The sequence below is a fragment of the Gallus gallus genome, chromosome 3 (assembly GCF_016699485.2).
Source record: "Gallus gallus isolate bGalGal1 chromosome 3, bGalGal1.mat.broiler.GRCg7b, whole genome shotgun sequence".
Classification (NCBI taxonomy): domain Eukaryota; kingdom Metazoa; phylum Chordata; class Aves; order Galliformes; family Phasianidae; genus Gallus; species Gallus gallus.
The window spans coordinates 39,240,921-39,260,381 of NC_052534.1; the positions used below are offsets into that span (position 1 = coordinate 39,240,921).

Sequence of the window (19,461 nt, forward strand, 5' to 3'; positions counted from 1 at the left end):
TTTTAAGGCTGAGACATTTCTTAACTATGCCTTACTTAAGAGATACCATTCATTTATGCCTGACCCATGAATACCCAAGACTTAAATAATAAAAAAAAGCCATCTATTTTATCTCCCTTCTTCCTCTTTCCTCTTCTGAATTTACCACATCTTTTCCTCCTGACCCTCTTTCCTGCTACTTGCATTCTGCATCCTGGCTTTTCTGATTTTTACAAGTTTGTGCTCTAAAGTGTTTTTTGTTTGGTTGGTTTGGGTTTTTTTCTTCCTCCAGAATCTCTTTTCAGCTTTCGGGTCCTTAGAACACCTTTTTTGTCATTCCATTATCAGTTGCATACTGTTCTGCCTTTAACACAAATGGGAACCATTACATCAAATATAATTAGCCATTTCTTAATACAATTGAAAGAAGTTACAGTAACCCGTTACAAAAATTACCTTTCACCCTTGATCTTCAACCAGTTTCCTCCAGCTACAGAAATCAGATCTAAATTACTTACTCCCCTGTATCCTTTGTTCCTACCTGACCACCCCCTGCAGTTATCTTCATCACAACTTACACTTAATCATCTTTGATGCTTTCTTCCTATCTTACCGTTAGTTACCTGTTAAAAACAAATACCCATTACTATTAAGCCCATTCTTTCAACACTACTACTAGTTGGACCCAAAGAGCCCCAGTCACCTTCTATTTCTGATACAATAGTACCAAGACATTGCTCAAGTATCCACACACAGGGACATTAATAACATTGTTTCCGATCTTTGCCTCAGCTTCAGAAAACACTTTTTTCTCTTTTTTTTTTCTCTGTATGCAATGCAGTATGTTTTCCTCTGCTTGCCTATCACAATACCCTATAATTCATAACTAAAGTTACACATCTCAGCTTCTTCTACCAAATCTCTGCAGTATCAGTTCACATTTGATGGTAAGCCAGATGTTCATCTTTTTTCTTTTAAATTCTCTATATTCTCTTCACGCGCACACATCTAAGGCATGTACCATCCTGCTTCGTCATTCTCCTGCTTTACACTTCTAAGCATTTCTAAAAACCAGCCCACTTACAGGCTTAAAGTCACCTTCCTCCTACAAAGCTATAATTGAAATCCCATGTTTTTTTTTCCAAGGGAGAAACCCAAGAACTGTGGTACAATGTACAGCATGTCTATACAATTGTGCCTCCCAGTGTAACCTAGAAATGAAAGCTATCCAGATTAGATTTGGAGACAACAATAATTAAGTCTTGATAGATACACATTAAGTCAAAGCCCTCTTATTGATGTCAGTAGACACTGATGTCAGTAATCTCCCATTTAAGATGGAGATTGTCTGAAACTGTTTTTGATCATAAATGTGCCTCTTATTTTACAGTCCCATACAGTTCAGACAAACTACTCCTTGCATACAAGTCCAGACAGTTTCTTCATCAGCAAGCCCAGGATTGAGAATCAAATGCCATATGTTCTTGAGAAGGTCTCCACCTGCAACCTCACTCTAAGTAAGCCACCCAAAGACAAAAAAAAAAAAACAAAACCAAAAACCTCTTCTCAGTATCATTCCTGCTTTCCATCATCTACGACACCAGAACACAGTTGGACTTAACACTTTCTGGATTTACTCTTATATGTACTCTAGTCATAAAAGATTTATACTGCATGAAAATATATAATAACGTGATGGTGCTAAGAGCTTTTCAGTTGTGGAAGATCCCAACTGGTTCCCTAGTTCTATCTTACACAATAAAATAGCATTTGTTTAAACTCAGATGGACTTCACATGTTTTAATTTGTAGCACCAGATTCAGAACATGGTAATAGCAGGTGTTATTTCCTATAAATAACTTGGGACAGAATGGGAAGGCGATATCAAAAGTTGTCTAAATACAGTCATGAAAGATGCTGGATATGAACTTATACAAAAAAAAACCCACGCACATCTTTTTGAGATTCTCGGAAAGATAATAAAAGAATTTAACCTTAACAACAATTTAAGATTGTAATGTTTAGTCATTAAAATTCCCCTGAATAAAGAGTTTTTCAGAGTAAGACAAAAAGAAACATCACTTTTCAACAGCAGCAAGAAATAATACCAGTGTTTCTTAAAAAGCATGTAAAGACAATCACAGTCACAGTAGTAAAAAAAAAAAGCACTTTGTAGAAGCATCAGCATTAAATTGTCTCCTGAATTCATCTCCAAGGCAATCAACCTCTCTTAAGAGCTAACAAGTATAAAATATCGTTACAAATGTTTTGGGAATAGTCCTCAAGTGTTTATTTACTCTCTCAAAGTCTCAAACTGAAGTGCATCTTTTCTGGCCAACCACTTATTGCTGGCAAGACAAAGCAGTTGCAGATTCAGTTTGGGGGTTATTGTATTCTCAAGAAAGTCATAAAATGGTGGAGAAAAACTTTGACCCCATTTCTGAAAGCAAGAAAATTACCTACATTCAAATAGTCTGAGGGCAAAGAAGGGTGATTGTTCAGCTTACCTTGTAGGCAAACACCGAACAAAAATAGGGTTTCTATTCAGAAAGATGTCATGAAAACCAAAGAAAGTGGCTACACTCAGCACCATCACAAGATCTAGTCTCTAGTTTCCTCTTGGATTTTGCTGAAATCTGATATTATCCACTTTTCACAAGCAAATCATGTTATACTGCATAAAGTTTCAATTGAAAATAATTCAATGTACAAGATTCTCATATCTAGTTGAGAAGGTAAATAACCATCAGACAGCTACAAGTCATTTTGACATATTTTAAGTCCCCTGCCCTTTCTTCTTTCTTTAGTGCAACAGTGGAAAAATTTCTCGTACCCGAGGAATTTTCTTCTTTTCAGCTTCCTCTGAGGGAAGAGTAAACTAGAAACATCTATGTAAATATTATCTGCAAACAGTTGGCTGAATTAAAGTCACCTCTCCAAACATATAGAAATAGCTGTGTTTTGCTTTCTTTCCTTAGTAAACAGTGCAGTAGTCCCAAATAACTGTCATGTAAAATTGTCACAAGTCAGACTCTGTAATGACATTTTAATGTCTTACTGGTTGTAAATAACATGCACGAGTGCTCCAATGACCAAATTGCTTTTATGTTGTGAACACCAGTTGTTTAATGATCTGAAAAGTAGTTACAGCCAATTATTTTATTTCATTTTAAAAGGTAATTTAAAGCTATATTTGTAATTACTGCACCTTTGTTATAAATTTATTATGACCCTTAGCTAGAGACCTCTACACATTTAACTTGTAAAGTCCAAGAACCATAAAGTCCAAGAAGAGCTATTATTATTTACCAGTTTCACTTAAGGAAAATAGAAAAACAACATGTTCCTTGCATGCTTACTGTCTACGACACAACAACCTTTTAACAAGTAGTTCCTGTCTGCGGAGAGAGGTCTGAAGTACCTTACACAGGGAACGACACAGCTTGGCTCTACCATGCTTGCCATGACTCTAAGGGATCTAGATAAGTGCAAATCAATGACTTTTCCCAGGATGGTTTAGCTATATAAAGGTCTAACATGCCACTCATCAATGTCAGCCCTTCTTATAACTTAAAAATTACCTGATACAGCCAGCATTTTGGCCTCAAGTAGAGCTGGTATTTGAGTCTCAATATCACTCACTTTCTTCCTCAAAGTACTGCAGAGTTTCTGACTCGTGCAAACCTAGATTGAGGCAGACAGGCATGATATATAATTCATTCATGTAAAAATATAAGGCACTTTAAATGGAGCTTCAAATGTTCTTGGTTTACAGACATGACATAACATCCTACAGCAAGGTAAAGAAACTTAATAAAAAGTGATGTCTTCACAGAAGTATCAAAGATGAATCAAAATTTCCAGGCTTGCCACACATTGTTACAAAAATAGAGAACATCAGTGACATTAGCTACCCATATGGGAGAGAACATGTTTTACCACTAGGCACTGAGGCTGTATTTAGAAGAAAGACCAGCCAATGAACTCTGTACGTTTTCAACATTAGCAGTGATGCCAGGAATGAGTAGAATGTAAATGAACCAATGTTTGGAGTTTAAGACCTCATAACTCAGAATACACAATAACTTTCTAACAGAACTTATCATGGCCACATATCTTAATGGAAAAGAGAAAAAGTAGCTGTCATGCTCTTGAAAAGGCAATAACAGCTCAACACCTCATCTCAACACCAGGAGACACGGCTGAATTGAGTTCAGGTTTGACTTTTTTAAAAAAAACCCTGGACATCTTTCAAAAATGAATCATGACTGATATTAGAAATATGGAGAGAGAGAGAGAGAGAGAGAATGATGAGGAGAATGGTAGCTCAGGTGTTTCTTTACTTGAAGTGTACATGGCACTTCAGAATGACTTCATACACTACACACAAATAATGCAACCACTACATATTCAGAAGTGTTGTTTTTTTTACCCCATATTGCATCAACTGTGAAGAAAAGCAAAATGAACAAAAATCTCTCACCTAGTTAAGGCCAGTACTCTTGTTCTGAAGGCAGAAATCAAGCAGTTTCTCAGAATTGTAGCTGACACTTGAGAAAACAATGCATTCATTGGAACCAAGGGTAAAGCAATAATCAAGAAAGAGACAGGGCAGTTGGGAAGAGATAAGACATGAAATGAAATCTCCAGAGGAACGTTTCCCTGCTCTTCCTGATATTTTTTCCTCAAAGAATGTGTATATCCCATGCATATTAACAAAAGCACATATCTTATTCTGTTTTTTAGGAGCCTTACGGCTCTCATGGCTTACCTGTTTGCACAACTGAAGGATAATAATTCAGATACAGCACTAGTTGTAAATCTTACTAAATGGTGAATACCCTCTTACTTCAGCTAAGAGTATCCATTAACTACGGATGGATCACGGGGTTTTTGAACCAACATATCTATCATCCAAGTCTGCAAAGACTTCAGAATCTTCCTATTAACTTAAAAACATATGTCACTTTTGAATTAATTGTAATTTTTCAGTTTCCAGATATTTCACTTTATTTCAGTATTTCCTTTTACGTAACCTGCCTACTGATTTACTTTAGGTGTTAAAATAACCCAAACCTCTCAGAGGTGAATAAGCATACCCACAGAATCCAAAGGCCATGGCTGTCTCACATCTCCAAAATAAATCTTAAAGTTTTTAATGACTTCCTTCTAAGAAGTGTTCGCTCTTTAGGGGTACTGAATGGCTCAGTGAATTGCAATTAGGTTGGGAATCGTTCAGCTCTAGGAAAACTGTATGAGCACATCTCATGCTGGTAGTAACTTAAAGTCATTACCACTAGACAGACATTTGGCAATTATGCAAAATAAGCTGGGAGGAGGTTTAAACAGTTTCTAGCGAACGCTGTGCACTTTGTAAGAATTACTGTCAGAATGCAGCTTGCTGACACTTTTTATTAATGGACCAAATACAGGGAGACCAAAGGCTGAAAGGAGGTTCCTCTAACTCAGAGATAATTCTTCTGGAACATGAGATAAATACATTACTGAGCCTCTGCACGTATCTACGTCACATGTATTCTGCAGATAAATGAAAAACATTAATCTTCAGAGCTATCACATGGCATAGTTCAACAAAACTAAATGAAAGACTGGGAGAGGCAAAATAATTTAACATCTTCTAAACTAATAGCCCTGCTTCTACTTTACATCAATTCTACTCTATAAGGTCCAATTCCTTTCTTTTTTTTTTTTTCTGACTATTTTACCCTAACAGCAACTACCATTATTTGTTACAGCAGCTTTTTCAGCCTCTGAGGAAAATTTATTTCCTAGTTAACAATGATGACGAACATTCACAAAGCTCACACTCTCCTTTCTTCCAGGTGAACATGCTAACATTGTGCTCCTATTTGGATAGCCAGTACTCATGTTTGAGGACCCAGTAAAGCAGATGCCTCGCTACCAAAGATCAGCAATGCTGCAGTACACGGACCACGGAGCTCCAGTTACAAAAAAGCTCCCGTTCAGTTTTAGGGAAGTTCTTTACAGCCAAATATCAAAGTACCCTTAAAAATCCTTACTGTTTTTGGTTGGTTGGTTGTTTTTAGTTTTGGTCAAGTTAAAAAAAAAGTCTCCTTTGGAATAAATCCTACAAATCTTTGTTCAGGTACCTAAACAACATTCCAGAAGATAGTTGTAATGAAAAATGTGGAATGCTGTTTAGTAAAGCTATGTGGAATCAATCTGAAAAGAAGCAAAATATCAAATTTGCCCAGTTATCCTTTCCTTCTTGACAGCGTATGATGTTAATCTCAAGTGGCAGAAACAGGAACAAGGATACAGATCAAAACCCTGAAATTAACTTTCTCCAACTCCATCTCAAGAAAAAGAAGAAAAAAGAAGAAAAAGAATTCTGAAGAGGTTTCACATTTCCTTATAACAGTCTTTTAGAAAAGACATGGAAATTGTCTTTATGCCGACTGAAAAGACAGAAGAGTCCACCTGGATATCCTCATACAGCACAATCTTGACATTTGCAAAAGTAGATATTAATTTCTGAAGGAAGAATGTATATAAAGGGGATTGTTGTCTTCACTGCCAGACTTAGCTTCAGCAACCCCAGCTGAAAACAGCACAGATGAGGCAGAAAAGGCCACATAAACACTTGTGGTACAAGGGGAAGGAAGAAGCCTTTCTCAGAGTAGCATTTTCACCATAAAATGAGAAGGTTTAAAAAGACCAGCTCTGTTCAGGTTGAGAAGAAAATATGAGATTATTTGAACAAATGAAATTAATAAATGATTTGGAGGAGTCTGATTACCTGCTTCCTATTTACTGTTTTTAATAAATAGAAGCTGTCACACAAGAATGGAACGAAATTAAAGTAATATTTTACCTACTGAATATTTAAAGAAACAAAATAGATTGTGGAATTCTACCATACTCACTTTTCATTTGCTACCCAGTGTTTCAGTTCTTACTCAAAACTTCTTTAGGAAGTATACTTTAAAAAAAACCTTCAAAATGTGTAGTCACACGTTTCCAGGAGAAAAGACTAATGTGTAACATGTGTTTTAATTTGCCAATAGCATGACATCACTCTGAACTATCAAATCTCTCATTGATTTCAGTGGGTGACCTTTAGGTCAATTATGATTTTCTTCTTGACACTTTATTTGGAGTGATTTAAAAAAAGAAAAAATACAGAGAGGAGTATCATATTATAATGATCTGTATTAATATTTCCCAAGAGTTGTGCATATGCATGGAATAGAGGAAAAAAAAAAATCAAAGCAGGAGAAGAGGAAGGAGAAGTATTCAGATGTAGTCAGTCAGTCTTTTTAACAGCGCATGGTAAAAGTGCTGGGAAAATGATTATGAAGAATAGAGTAGAAAGGATAAATATTTCATTAATTTTTGACAGATTAGCAAACTAACATGAGAGAAAAAATGTATTTCAGAAAAATTAATGATTGCAAAACAAATGTTTTCCCCTTTCTGCTCCACACTTTTTGATAAGAATTAGCCGAAATAAATATACCTTCCTAGAGCACTCAGAGCAAGGATGCTCTGATGCTCAATGAGACATTTTTGCAATAACGAGGACAATACAGTAGCGTGTTTCATGGAAAGAAGACTACAAGAAAAACAAAAACTAAAAGGAAAGTTGAAACACCTCCAATTAAAAACCAACATATGACAAATAACATTACATTTCTTTGCAGTTTTAAGAAGATTGCTCATTTATTATTAGTGAAATACCAGGGAAAGAGGAACTTTGATTCTATTCTTTCTTCACACCAGCCAAACCTGACAGTTAGGAAGTAAGAAGCAAAAGCGTGAAACCATTCACCTGTAAGGAGAGCTCACTTTCTTTCCATGAAGCACTAAGGAGTCTGTTCCTAAATTGAGGCCAGCAACAAGACTGATCACTGGTAAACATAAGGCAAGAAACAATAGATGACTCCATCTGCTTCCTTAAGCATAATCTGTGGCCTGTCCAAATGTAATTATCTTTTTCTAGGGTGTATGTTTAAAAATATTTAAAAGTAAAACCTGTTCAGAGGAAACAACAAAACAAGCTTCACAAAATATAGACAATTATAATGCAAGGTATTAGCTGATTCTCTAAATATTCTGAAGAAAAACTGATAGCTGATAGGTACTTACTTTGGCAGTAGTTTCTTTAATGGACATGCTGAGTGACTGCTCTTTTTCCTGAAGGCTAGAAGGGATTAAAATAAAATAAAGTTGACCTTCTCTGTTCATCATGGTCTGCTACACAAGACACATTTTTATATGGAATGAACTACATAGGCTTTAAGGTGACTCACAATAGTAAAAGGAGCCAAAAGCAAATAAAATCCATAAATTTTTTTTCAACATTTTCAGTGACTAACCAATGTTTTTTCTACTCAACTTCTATCCATTATTCCCCTTTATTTGCAAAATAATTTACAGAGCAACTTACAGGTCTCCATTAATGAGTTATACAATAAAAACATTTCACTATCTAAAACACAACTATGACCACTGTTCTACATTATGAAACTCTTCTACGTGAGAACTGGTTCAGAACTGGTGCCTTGCTCAGCTTCCAAGCAAACACCTAATAAAAAGGCAATCCTAATACAGTTTGCAGTCAACTATCCTCTTAGAAGTCAGTTTTCCAGTAAAAATTCAAATGCAGTCATTTGTTCTCATGCTGATTTTATATGAAGTATCACTACTCATCTTCCATAGTTTAATAACAATCTGCAAAATACTTGCATCAAATTGATTCAAAATTCAGATTGAGATATAATCCACACGAGTGAAGCCAAACTCAAGGTTTTCTTCCATATACAAAGTTTAACACTTGGATTTTGTTGAACATAACATAACATTGCGAATTTATTTTCAAGCACCAAGGGCACAAGTTACATTTTTAACAAAGTTCAAATATTAGGCCTAATAAAACATTAGATGTGAGCACAGACACAATTTTTGCTACTACAATAATTCCCTCTCCTATTTTGCAGGTGTACATTTTTATACAGCATTCAGTTACGTTGTCAGACACTATTTTCTTTTCTATAAGACAACACAATTCAGCGTACACTGCTCCCTTCAGCAATATTTGAATTCTTCCTTTTAACTGTATTATAAAATTTGTCCTTCTTTACAACCTAAAAGCAATATTCTTCCTGAATGAAGAACCTTCCATGCATCTCTGAGCTTTTCTTTAGTGCTCATCACCGAAGTACCCAAACATTTCAGAAAAAAATGACTGGATTTATTCCAGCAATACCCTTGCAAGATAAGGCACCTTTGTATTCATTTAATAGGTGAGAGAAACACAAAGGCACTGTTAATCAGAACAGGCATTAACAATGAGTGCTCACTTTGAGACACACGAGCCCTACTACCTATCTGCATGTGTTTTAATTTTTCTTTCTAGAACTTATTGATTCCTATTTCCCAAGCACAGAATTTACTGGTCTCAGCTTTAAAAGCCAGCATTCACGTCAGCCCAAACTCCAGCATACGTGAAGTTGGACATGTATTCAGCTACTGAGCCTGGCTGAAACATCCTACCCTGCTTCACATAGGAAGCAAGATGGACTCTGAGGCAGAATCCAGCTGTGCAATTATCATCTAATTGAGTTAATGATTAAGCTATTTGTATTGCTTTCCCTAACACCCTCCTTCTCAAAGCCACACCTTGTCAGCCCACAGAACAGCAAGGCCAAGCACCTCATTAACACCACAGCATGTCAGGATCCCTCCAGCTCCACATGAAGCAGTCCCCTCAGAAACAGCTTATGACAACGTGATCTATTGCCTGTGTAAAGCAACTAACAGAAATATACTGGCTACCTCCACAAAAGTGGTTTAACATTTCCCAAACAGCATTCTCAAATTTCTCACTAAACAACCTCTTCTACAGCAACATAGGGGCAAAATAGGAAACATTACATGCAAAATTATGCCATTAGCAGCTTCCTGCCTGCCTCTGGGCACGCCGGGGGGAATGATCTCTTTCACCACTTCTCTTCTTAGTCTGTGGAGTTTCCAGGGACTTTCAGCATCTATACAAGTAGTTTTGAAGCTGGACAGGTTATGGAAAGAAAAGAGCCATGCCTTGTGTACGGATGTCAACTGGGAGCAGCAGCGCTGCAGTGTGTAATTGAATGAGTAATGGGTGACTGACCCAGTTGTTCTCAACCTGACTTATAAAACTCAGCTCCAAAGATCCAAGGCATAATAAAAATGTAAAGTGCAGTTATAGCCAGAAGAACAACAACACAAAACAGCACCTTTATTTAACAAACCTCTTCAGTGTGTATTTCTTCTCAGCTGTTTACTTTCCTCACAAAGAACCCCCCCAGGTTTATATGATGTCTCAGTCCTCTCTAGAACTCACATAGCTAACAGGAAACAAGATCAATTTTAATTTACTTTTAAAATATATGTCCAAAACAGCATTACAAACTATGACCTAGTTTTAGAACCCTTACTGAGGATTTGCAAACCCACATGGACTCTCAGGTCTAGCACTTGAGTGGGAAAAGACACCTTTATCCTCTGATTTCTTTTTATGATCATCTATGAAGTCACTGAAAAATAAATACATAATTACATGCTGCAATTTCAGTGAAAGCAGAATTTTGAGGAAATTTTACATTAATCTGAGCAACATCAGTAAATAAGTGTCAATCATAGTTTTGACTCAAGATAGCGATACATATTGATCATAAACGCTAATCTAAATATTGTTTTTATTGCAGTTACAGCATTCATGCAGACTCTCACAACTGTATTTATTATTTACACTATGAATTTCACAGTATTATCCTGTTTTGAATTTATTTGTTAGCCTTCAGTGTGCTACTGTAGGAACTCCTTATCCCTTTAGAGATTAACTCATCATAATATTCACAAACAATAATCAGAACTGGGCATGAACCAGCCAGAGTTTTACAGCAAAACAGTGCTTTCTTCTACCAGCAAGAATAGTTTATCACTAATCTTATTCCCAAGGCTTTCCTCTTCTACCACCAAACACCATCACAGAGAAGCCCCTCACAAGCTTTCCAATTAACTGACAGGCTAATGCTCCAGCTGACCCGCAGCAGAAACCAAGCGGTCAATACCAATTCATTCCACCAACAAAGGGTTTTAACAGCCATGATCTGTTACACGTGACTTGAACCAGAAAGAGTATTTTCTTTTACCAGCACCCTGGAGCATCATATTTCAGTTTAAAAGGGGTCTGCTGTCTGCTAAGAAGTTGCTTTACTTATGACTATTGGGGAAAACAGCATTAAAAAGAGCTCCTTGGAATAACACTTAATTCTCGCCTGAGAAAAAGGCCATAGTTTTGATTCATTGCTATTCTTCTCTGGTAGAACAGATAATCAAGAATTTGACTGCTTGTTCTCACAGTCTCTGCAATCTATTATAAGAGCCATTTAGAAGTTACTTCTCAAATCCAATATAAGCTAACTCCATCACAGAGAATGCAAAGTTCTTGACCTGACTGATGGAAGGAGTAGAATAAGATAGGAATTCAATTAATAGAAATTTAACTGACTAAATGCAAGAGAAGAAAGGTTTTTAACAGTCACAGAACTGATGGCAATCTATATATCACCTGCCATTCTCCCTATGTGTCATATACAATAGCCATATGAACTATTTACATTGTTTGCAATGGATTCACACACATTAGGATCCCTAATAAAGAGATAAGAAAAACAGTGTAGACTTGCTACATCATGGGGTCTCACTGTATACACATCAGACTAGGAAATCAGGAGCTAAGGTATTACACTTTTTGGATGATGAAGGCAGTAATACATTAGTAAAACACAGACCTAAGAAGAAGAGTTGCACAAGGATGCAGGAATGCTGTATATTCAAGATCTGAGGCTGACGTAGCATGCAATTGTAGTTGAGGGAAAAATTGTATGGTCCAAATACTTCAAACAAGCTAGCACCTTGTGAGGATCTCACTTTAGTGACCATAAAGGAATATAGGCATTGGGTGTGTTGAATTGTAGTAACACAGCTGGAAACTGCTGAGATAATGTTCATAATCAGGAATGGCAGGTAGACAAGAAAAAAAAATAGCAACAACCACTCAGCCCAGACTAACAGAGAAGGAAGACTGGAAATCAAGAGGCCTGGTCATTCAATCAGAGACTTCCGATACGACCACAAAGGATGTTAAATTTCATTATGTAACAGTTTAAAATCTTTTTAAAGAATATTCTAAGAACCTGTGATTTATATGCAGGAACTGCAGATAGTGTGGAAGTAGCTTTGTTCAGAGAAAGGCTGAGTAGTACAATACTGGGAAGAATGGCTTTCTACTAAAGGAAGGTATGTTTCTGAATTTCTTTCCTTCCACTCTGCTAGTATACTTCCCTTCACATATGAGGCTATTGTGTATTTATGTTATATTTGGCTTCCTAAGAAAATATTCAAAGAATGAAAATGGGCAAAGTCACGCTGATCTCCATGTTTGAGATAGATAAATATACAGCTTAAACAGATGGAGTTCCAGTATTAATGACAAAATACATATACATTGACAAAAAAAAATGTAGTCAGCATAAGTGCACAAAAGAACTTGTACCCTGCGTGTAATAAGTATAATAAATAAATTCTATACTGGAGATTTTTTTATTTTTATACTGGAGATTTTTACTTTTATACAGAAAGTGAGGGACCATCTTTGAGGTAAGCCTGCAGAAACTGAAAGACAAAGGGTACTCTTTACAGCAAGTGTTCTTCCTTACATTGCTGTTACCTGAAAGATTTTTCTAAGTCCTGATATTTCATTCCCTATCTCCATACCACATTATAGTCCTTCAACAAAAAGCACACTTTCATTTCTATAAATCTAAGTACAGTCAGAACAATATAAAATTACTCATATTCAAGTTATGTGTATGAGAAAGCACAATGGGCTGAACTTCACTTCTTATGAGTACGCATTCCCTTCCTCCTATATTTATTGATTATTAAACAACTTGCAGTATGTTTCAATTTGGCCTTTGCCTGATAATCAATCAATAACCCAATAAAATCTGCAGAAAGAATGACTTTTTTGATGTGAAGTTCCTAAGAGGACTCCTCCTCAAATTCTGGAGTAACAAAAAGTTATGCTTTCTTAGAAGATAAAAATACACATTCCAAGTCTTGTGCTTGTAATCTTGCTTTTAGCAGTAAACAGAAGCTGACCTTCCAAAAAGCCTTTGTCTGATCCTTTATAAAATCTGAAGTATTACTCATGGAACATTTGGTATAAACATCAGCCTATATCAGAGCAAAAATACACTAGACATTTTAAGTCTAGGGATGTCAGCAGGCCTTCATGGAAGAAATCCACCATATTAAAAAAAATTAAAAAATCAATAACTTTCTTGTACTTCTCCAGTTCCTTTAATGAACATCTTTCAGGAGGCTTTGAAGAGAAGGCAAAATAAAAAAAAAGCTTTTGAGCAAAACTGTACTTAGCACAAGGCAGCTTTAAGTTAGATATCGACCACTAGGACTGAAGAATAAGAAAAACTAAGAAAACATACATACCTGAAGTTTTCTTCAGTAAAATCAAAATTTTTGTTGAGTAAATTCAACAAATTCACAGTTACAGAAACCATGGGAATATTTTCACCAGGACAAGACCTGCAGGGGCATTGTCAGTCCTATACTTCTGCCAAATTAAGAACTTTCAGAACTGGATCACTTGAAGTATACCAAGGTGAAATATATACTTTATATATTTGTCTATTCCACATAGACATATGTGCATATGTACATGCATATGCATGGAACCTAATCATGTAAGACAATGGATGGCAATTTTATCTTCATTCCATGTGATCTCACAATGATTTGGCTTATGTATCTAGATATTATCTTAGGAAGAAAACATATTTCAGTCAAGCACATAAGTTCCTTTTCAACTTCTTGCACTGATTCATGGGACTTAAACAATGGGGTTTTCACAGTAGCACATCTCCAAGTTGGGAAGAAAAATCATACTTGATACATAAAATGTTGAGTCTTTCAAAGTAACTCTCATCTTTTTTCTTAGATATGCAGACCATGGAAAATATTTATAAGACAACAGAACTAGTTAAACACTGACAAAAAAAAAAGCAGAATTTCTGTCAAACTGAATAGGTAAAAATCCAATTTCTCTGTCTAAATCTGTCAGTGATCCCGAGGGGTAGACTTTGACACTAAGCAGAAGGAGAGAAGAATTGTGTTTAATTCATAGTGAAAGTGAAATTTGTGGCAGTTAAAAAGACTAGCTACCTGAAAAAGAAATAAAATGTCAAGTGTCACCTTGGAAAGCTTCCAATCTCAAAATTAATCTGATTTGAGACAAAAATTATCAAGAGATGTACTTCAAGGTACAGGAGCATTGGACCTTCTGCATATTTCAATACACAGAGTTCTCTAAGGTACGTGAATAAGAATCCAGAATTATCTACCTATCTCTGAAACATCAGGGAGCTGATTTTGCGCCAGCTGTCCTTCCAGCTATCATTCTGCAAAGCAGTACTTTTTTGCTGTTGTCTTATGCGATGGCTTCAATACATATGCTTCTCACCTCAGCATTTATCAAGAGGCAGTACCAGAAGTATACTTTTCTGTTATGCTGGTACAACCTCAGCTCACCAGTAAGATTTCCTGTTGAACCATAGGATGACTGCGCTTGACTTCATCTACTCTGAAAAAACTACATCCTGGTCATATTCATGCAAGGTGTACTCTAAAAACAGCTAGGTGTTTTTTTGTTTGTTTGTTTGTTAAAGATGCTGGCATCTTTAATTAAGATTCCAAGCTGAATTTTTATTGTCATGAATTGAGAAGCCTTCTGGCCTTATAAAACACCATTCTGAGAGCTAAGCTGGCCGTCTGTTCCAACCAGCCATTTGAACACTGCTGTATTTCCCATTACTGTCAGCTGCTGCCACAGCGTGGTTGTGGCAGTTGTTGCTCCAACTGCTACTCAAAACAGGAGCATCAGATGGAAAACAAAGGCATCAAATGATTCTCAGCAGCAGCATTCTCATCAACATTCTCCTTAAATTTTCTGTTGAGTTAATAAATCCTTGTTTTTCTACTACATCATTCTGCAGCATGTCAGAGAACAGCACAAACTAGAGCATGACAAGCGCAGCTGCAAATATTCCCTTAGGAATAACATCCTCTGGACTTCACTGGCTAAAATGGTCTATCCATGGACTGTTGTTGACCATTTATTACATACAAATGAATTCAGTATCCTATACTGAGAGAGACAGCTGGTCATTTTTCCCTAAAGAGAAATAAATGTCTTTAAAACGCACATGCACCCAGAGGAATCAGCGCATACGTGGCCTGGGCTTTACGGGCTGCTGCATCCCACTGGATGCTGTTAAGGCAATCAGGGGAAACCAGATGCTCAGCAGGGGAAAACAGATTCCTCATTACACTGCACACATGGGTACTCAAGTGAATGGTACTCATCTTTCTGCTGCTTTGGAAGGTTAAAGATCTGCCTCCAAGATTGCAAATTATTTCAGGTTTCTAGCATTGCTCTTTTCTTAGCGTTGGATGACTTTTTCCTTTTCCTACTGTGTTTCCAGCTCCTCCTGCTCTTCCCAAGGATGATCAGTGTCTGCTGTGCACAAGCAGACTTTGCAGAAGCCCATCTCCTCTCTACAATACTGGTTCCCACCTGCACCGGTGGATCCAAGTCACTGAACTGCAGAGACATGGAACAGGGGACTGGGCTCAGAACTGACATCAGCACACAGGCAACTCCGTGAAAAAGTCCCCTGCCACAGCTTCTAACTTCGTGAACTTCTGTCTGATGACTTTCTGCAGGAAACAAATTCATTTCATGTGCTGAAGCACAGACGTTATCTGGCATGTCACAGTATCAAGTTTTTTCCAGTGTTGCTCCCACAAATGAGGAAGAAGAAAGAAAGCCACATGCCCAAGTGTTCTGCATTTCAAACTTCAGCAGAGAACAAGGGAATTAAATCGACCCTAGGTAGACAAAGTGATGAAAGCTCCTACCTATCTAGAAATAGAAATTTGAAAGTCCAGTTAGATCACAAAGGTAAGAGAAAAAGACCGTCTCATGCTATGAGGCACCTTAACCTCTCACAAAAGCTTGCAAAAAACTTCTGAGGAAGTTGCGACAATCACTTCCTCAAAACACATACCCAACTGTGGAACATGGTTAGAAATGATGCAATTGTAACATCACAGCTCAGGCTAAGGTCTGACATTTGACATGAAATCTGGAGTTTCCTTTAAAAAAAAAAGCTATCTAAAACACTGTGGCAGGGGTATTTCACTGTGGGCTCAGTTTCTCTGAGGGCAAAAAGCCTGAGAAATTTCCAAGGGCGAGGTCCTCCCACAGTACCAGGACGCACCTTCTCTGGCACTGCACCTCAACTGCAAGCTGCTAAAGTTTTTATGAAGCTGTCTATAGCTTAGCTACAGAAGAACACGGATTAACTAATCATTAAAAAGAAATGAAAAGAAAAGAAATGAAATCAGAGTGACTTGAAACAACTTAAGTCAAGCTAGTAAGACTAATACTCAGAGTGGCCTGTGCATTGTCTTCATGTCACGAAAAATGATTCGTCAGTGATACAAATTAAGCCAACACAAGCAGGCCTGCAGGGGGAACTGAAGCTGTCAGAAGTCTTGAAGACTCCCATGTCCAAAGCTTATGGATGGGACACAAGTTAAAAAACAGGAAGAATGGTTTTTGTGCAGCGCTTCTCCATGTGATGTAATTCATATGCAATCTGCTTTTGCATTCCTGCAGACCCATAAAGTTGAATTAATTCAACTACTGAGATGACTGAGGACTTGCTCTTCTTACTCCCATTACACAGTGATTAATCCCTAGCTGTAGTGGCCACTACAGAAATTATCTGCTTTGTCAGCCCACCTGACAGCTGAAGACAGACAACTAAATCAAGTTGCATCAGAAGTTGAATGCAACAGCAACTTACTTAAAACAGCTCCATGTGTACCCAGCCCCTGGACCAACTAAGTTCTCCAGCATCAAATGAGGCCAGAAGGCAGCTCAAAATGATGCATTATGCCTAGAGGTCTACTAAACCATCTGTCTTCATGGTCTGATTCACAACACAGCATAGGAATCTCAAAATGTTCAAGATTATCTTAAAAAGTTGAGATTAGTTTGCTTCTATCTAACCAATCTACCAACATCACTTTCTACTAATAACTGAGCACCGCTATATTTATGAAATCAAGAAGTGCAGACAACAAAAAAGCTCAAATAATCCCAGAAAGAATAAAGCACTCCCAGACATAAAGGCTCAGAGTATCAGTCATTCCAAGTACAACTTACTTCTCTGCTATCCTACACATGGGCCCATCAAACACTAAGAAATATTAGCACACTCTGCAAATAGTAGAAACTTTTAGATGTTCTAAATCCATTTCATCCCTTTGCTCTTTGTATTTGCACTATGCCTCTGTTCTCAGATGATATTTTTAATATGTATGCATTTTCTCAGAAATAACCAAAGAAAACCTGTATCATACATTTTAAAAGGACTTTCCTGGACAGAACAAACATTATCTTGGAAACAATACATAGCTTTTTGGAACTGTAGGGTGCCATTTGTTTTGCTTCTAAATACAAATCTGTAAAATCCTTTTTGCAGAAAGGCTGATGTGAATGCACATGGCTACATTCAGACTTCCTCAGTAATTTCACGTAACTTACTAACCACTAACTTGACTAGAAATTTCAAGTAGACATACATTTTGAAGAATAACAAAGCATGCATAAGGCCAGCTCTCCTAATGATAGTCCTCAACAGCGCTTCTACTTTTCCTAACTTAATAAGGGAAACTACATACAAGATTTTCTTCCCCACTTTTCCCAAGAAAAGTATCTTCTCTACAGAGAACACCTTTCTCAGCTTCACCAGGCTTTAGCCTATACTGAAGTTGCTGAATGGTCTGAGTACATTCGAAATAATAACGTTTTCAACCCCTTGAGCATTTGCATTTCACTTTGAATTAATCTTGGTCAGATAAGCTCCAGGTTGTCACTAAAACAGACTGAACTTGTTGCATAAAACTTCAAGTTCAGTTCCTCGTGCCACCAGCCAAGGCAGTCCTATAATAACTAATACACAGAGTAGGAAATGTTCATATCTTCAGAAGATTCCACACACACACTGTGGAAAAAAAATTCCTACTAATTAAAAATTGCTCCATGGGAGGGGTGGAGGATTCAAATTTTTCAAAGATATTTAATTGAATTTCCTTCCTTCAAGCAGCATTCATTGCCCAGACAATAGTCCATATGGAACTGTGTAATTTATTTCAAGGATGACATGCTGTGCAGTCATATACACCTGGAGATGCATGTAAAATCAAAACTAAAAATACTAAATGAATCTAAATATGAACAGAAGTGCAACAAACTTCCCCACAGGTAGAAGTTCCCATTGTCAAAGAAAAAAGGAAACAATAGGCACTGAAGAGAGTAAGTCAAATAATTAACATTGTCTTATCTTATGAGGAGAAGATACAAGTTACAGTTTCAGAAATACATTTTTTTTTTTTTAAACTCCCCCTCTTCAGTGGAGGATATGAAGATGGGACTTTTTTAAAAAAAAAAACTTCTGCAATCTCCAGGAGTAAGTCCTTCACACTTAACACTCAGAAATATTTCTCTCTGATTTCAGTACATTGTCTTCAAGTAACACACAGTAATGTCAGAGCACACAAAACACCAGCTGCTCCCACCACTTTTTGAACATGTATCTAGCACAGAACCCCATGCAAGGAGTCGGAGCTTCTATACTGCAATTTCCTCATTTTATAATAATGATTATGCCCTTTACTTTATCAAGGGTAATTAGTCCTGTGTTGATGAGCAGAATAACCATATTTTATGGTCTCAACCTGGATAAGAACCCCTGTCAAATCACAAGCTAGCTTGACTGAAAATTAACTGCCCCTGCTTTAACCTAGGCCTCCACTAGCCCTCAAGGAAGATCCCGGAGTAAAGCATGTAACATTTCTCAAGTCTTCAAACTCCAAGCATATTAAAATTACTGACAAAGGCTTTTAGTTTTCAAAAAAAAAATCTACCACTTAAAAAAGATAAACACAGCTAAACAAAGGATTATTAATCTTCCTGAAAATAACAACGCTTGACAAGAAAAATAAGCTTGAAACAATGCTCAAGCTAATGTTACATTGACTTGCACTCCTTCTGCACAGTTCTATCTGGGTAATTATTCTTCATTTAAGATGTTCTCTCACTTTCCCTTAAGTTTGCTTTAATAACTTTCTAGTTGATAACATTTAGACCAAGAAAAGCAAAATAATTTGTATTTTTATGATGAGATGCAAGCCACTGAATATGATTCATTATAGTGGAGATTGTCTTAAGAGATGCTTCACATCAACCCTGTGTTATCCCAGTGCTGAAAGCAGCTCTTCTACCCAATAAATAATTATGCAAAA

At 36.8% G+C, this 19,461-nt stretch overlaps 1 protein-coding gene across 1 annotated transcript in view; it reads right to left on the bottom strand.

Moving 5' to 3' along the window:
• DISC1 (disrupted in schizophrenia 1) overlaps positions 1 to 19,461 on the bottom strand; it is a 193,789-nt gene that overhangs the window by 106,479 nt on the left and 67,849 nt on the right. The window contains exons 7-8 of the mRNA XM_003640955.5: positions 8,110 to 8,164; positions 3,561 to 3,663 (exon numbers count right to left, since the gene is read on the bottom strand). Coding sequence (XP_003641003.5) covers positions 3,561 to 3,663; positions 8,110 to 8,164 — 158 coding nt within the window. The remainder of the gene's footprint in view (positions 1 to 3,560; positions 3,664 to 8,109; positions 8,165 to 19,461) is intronic.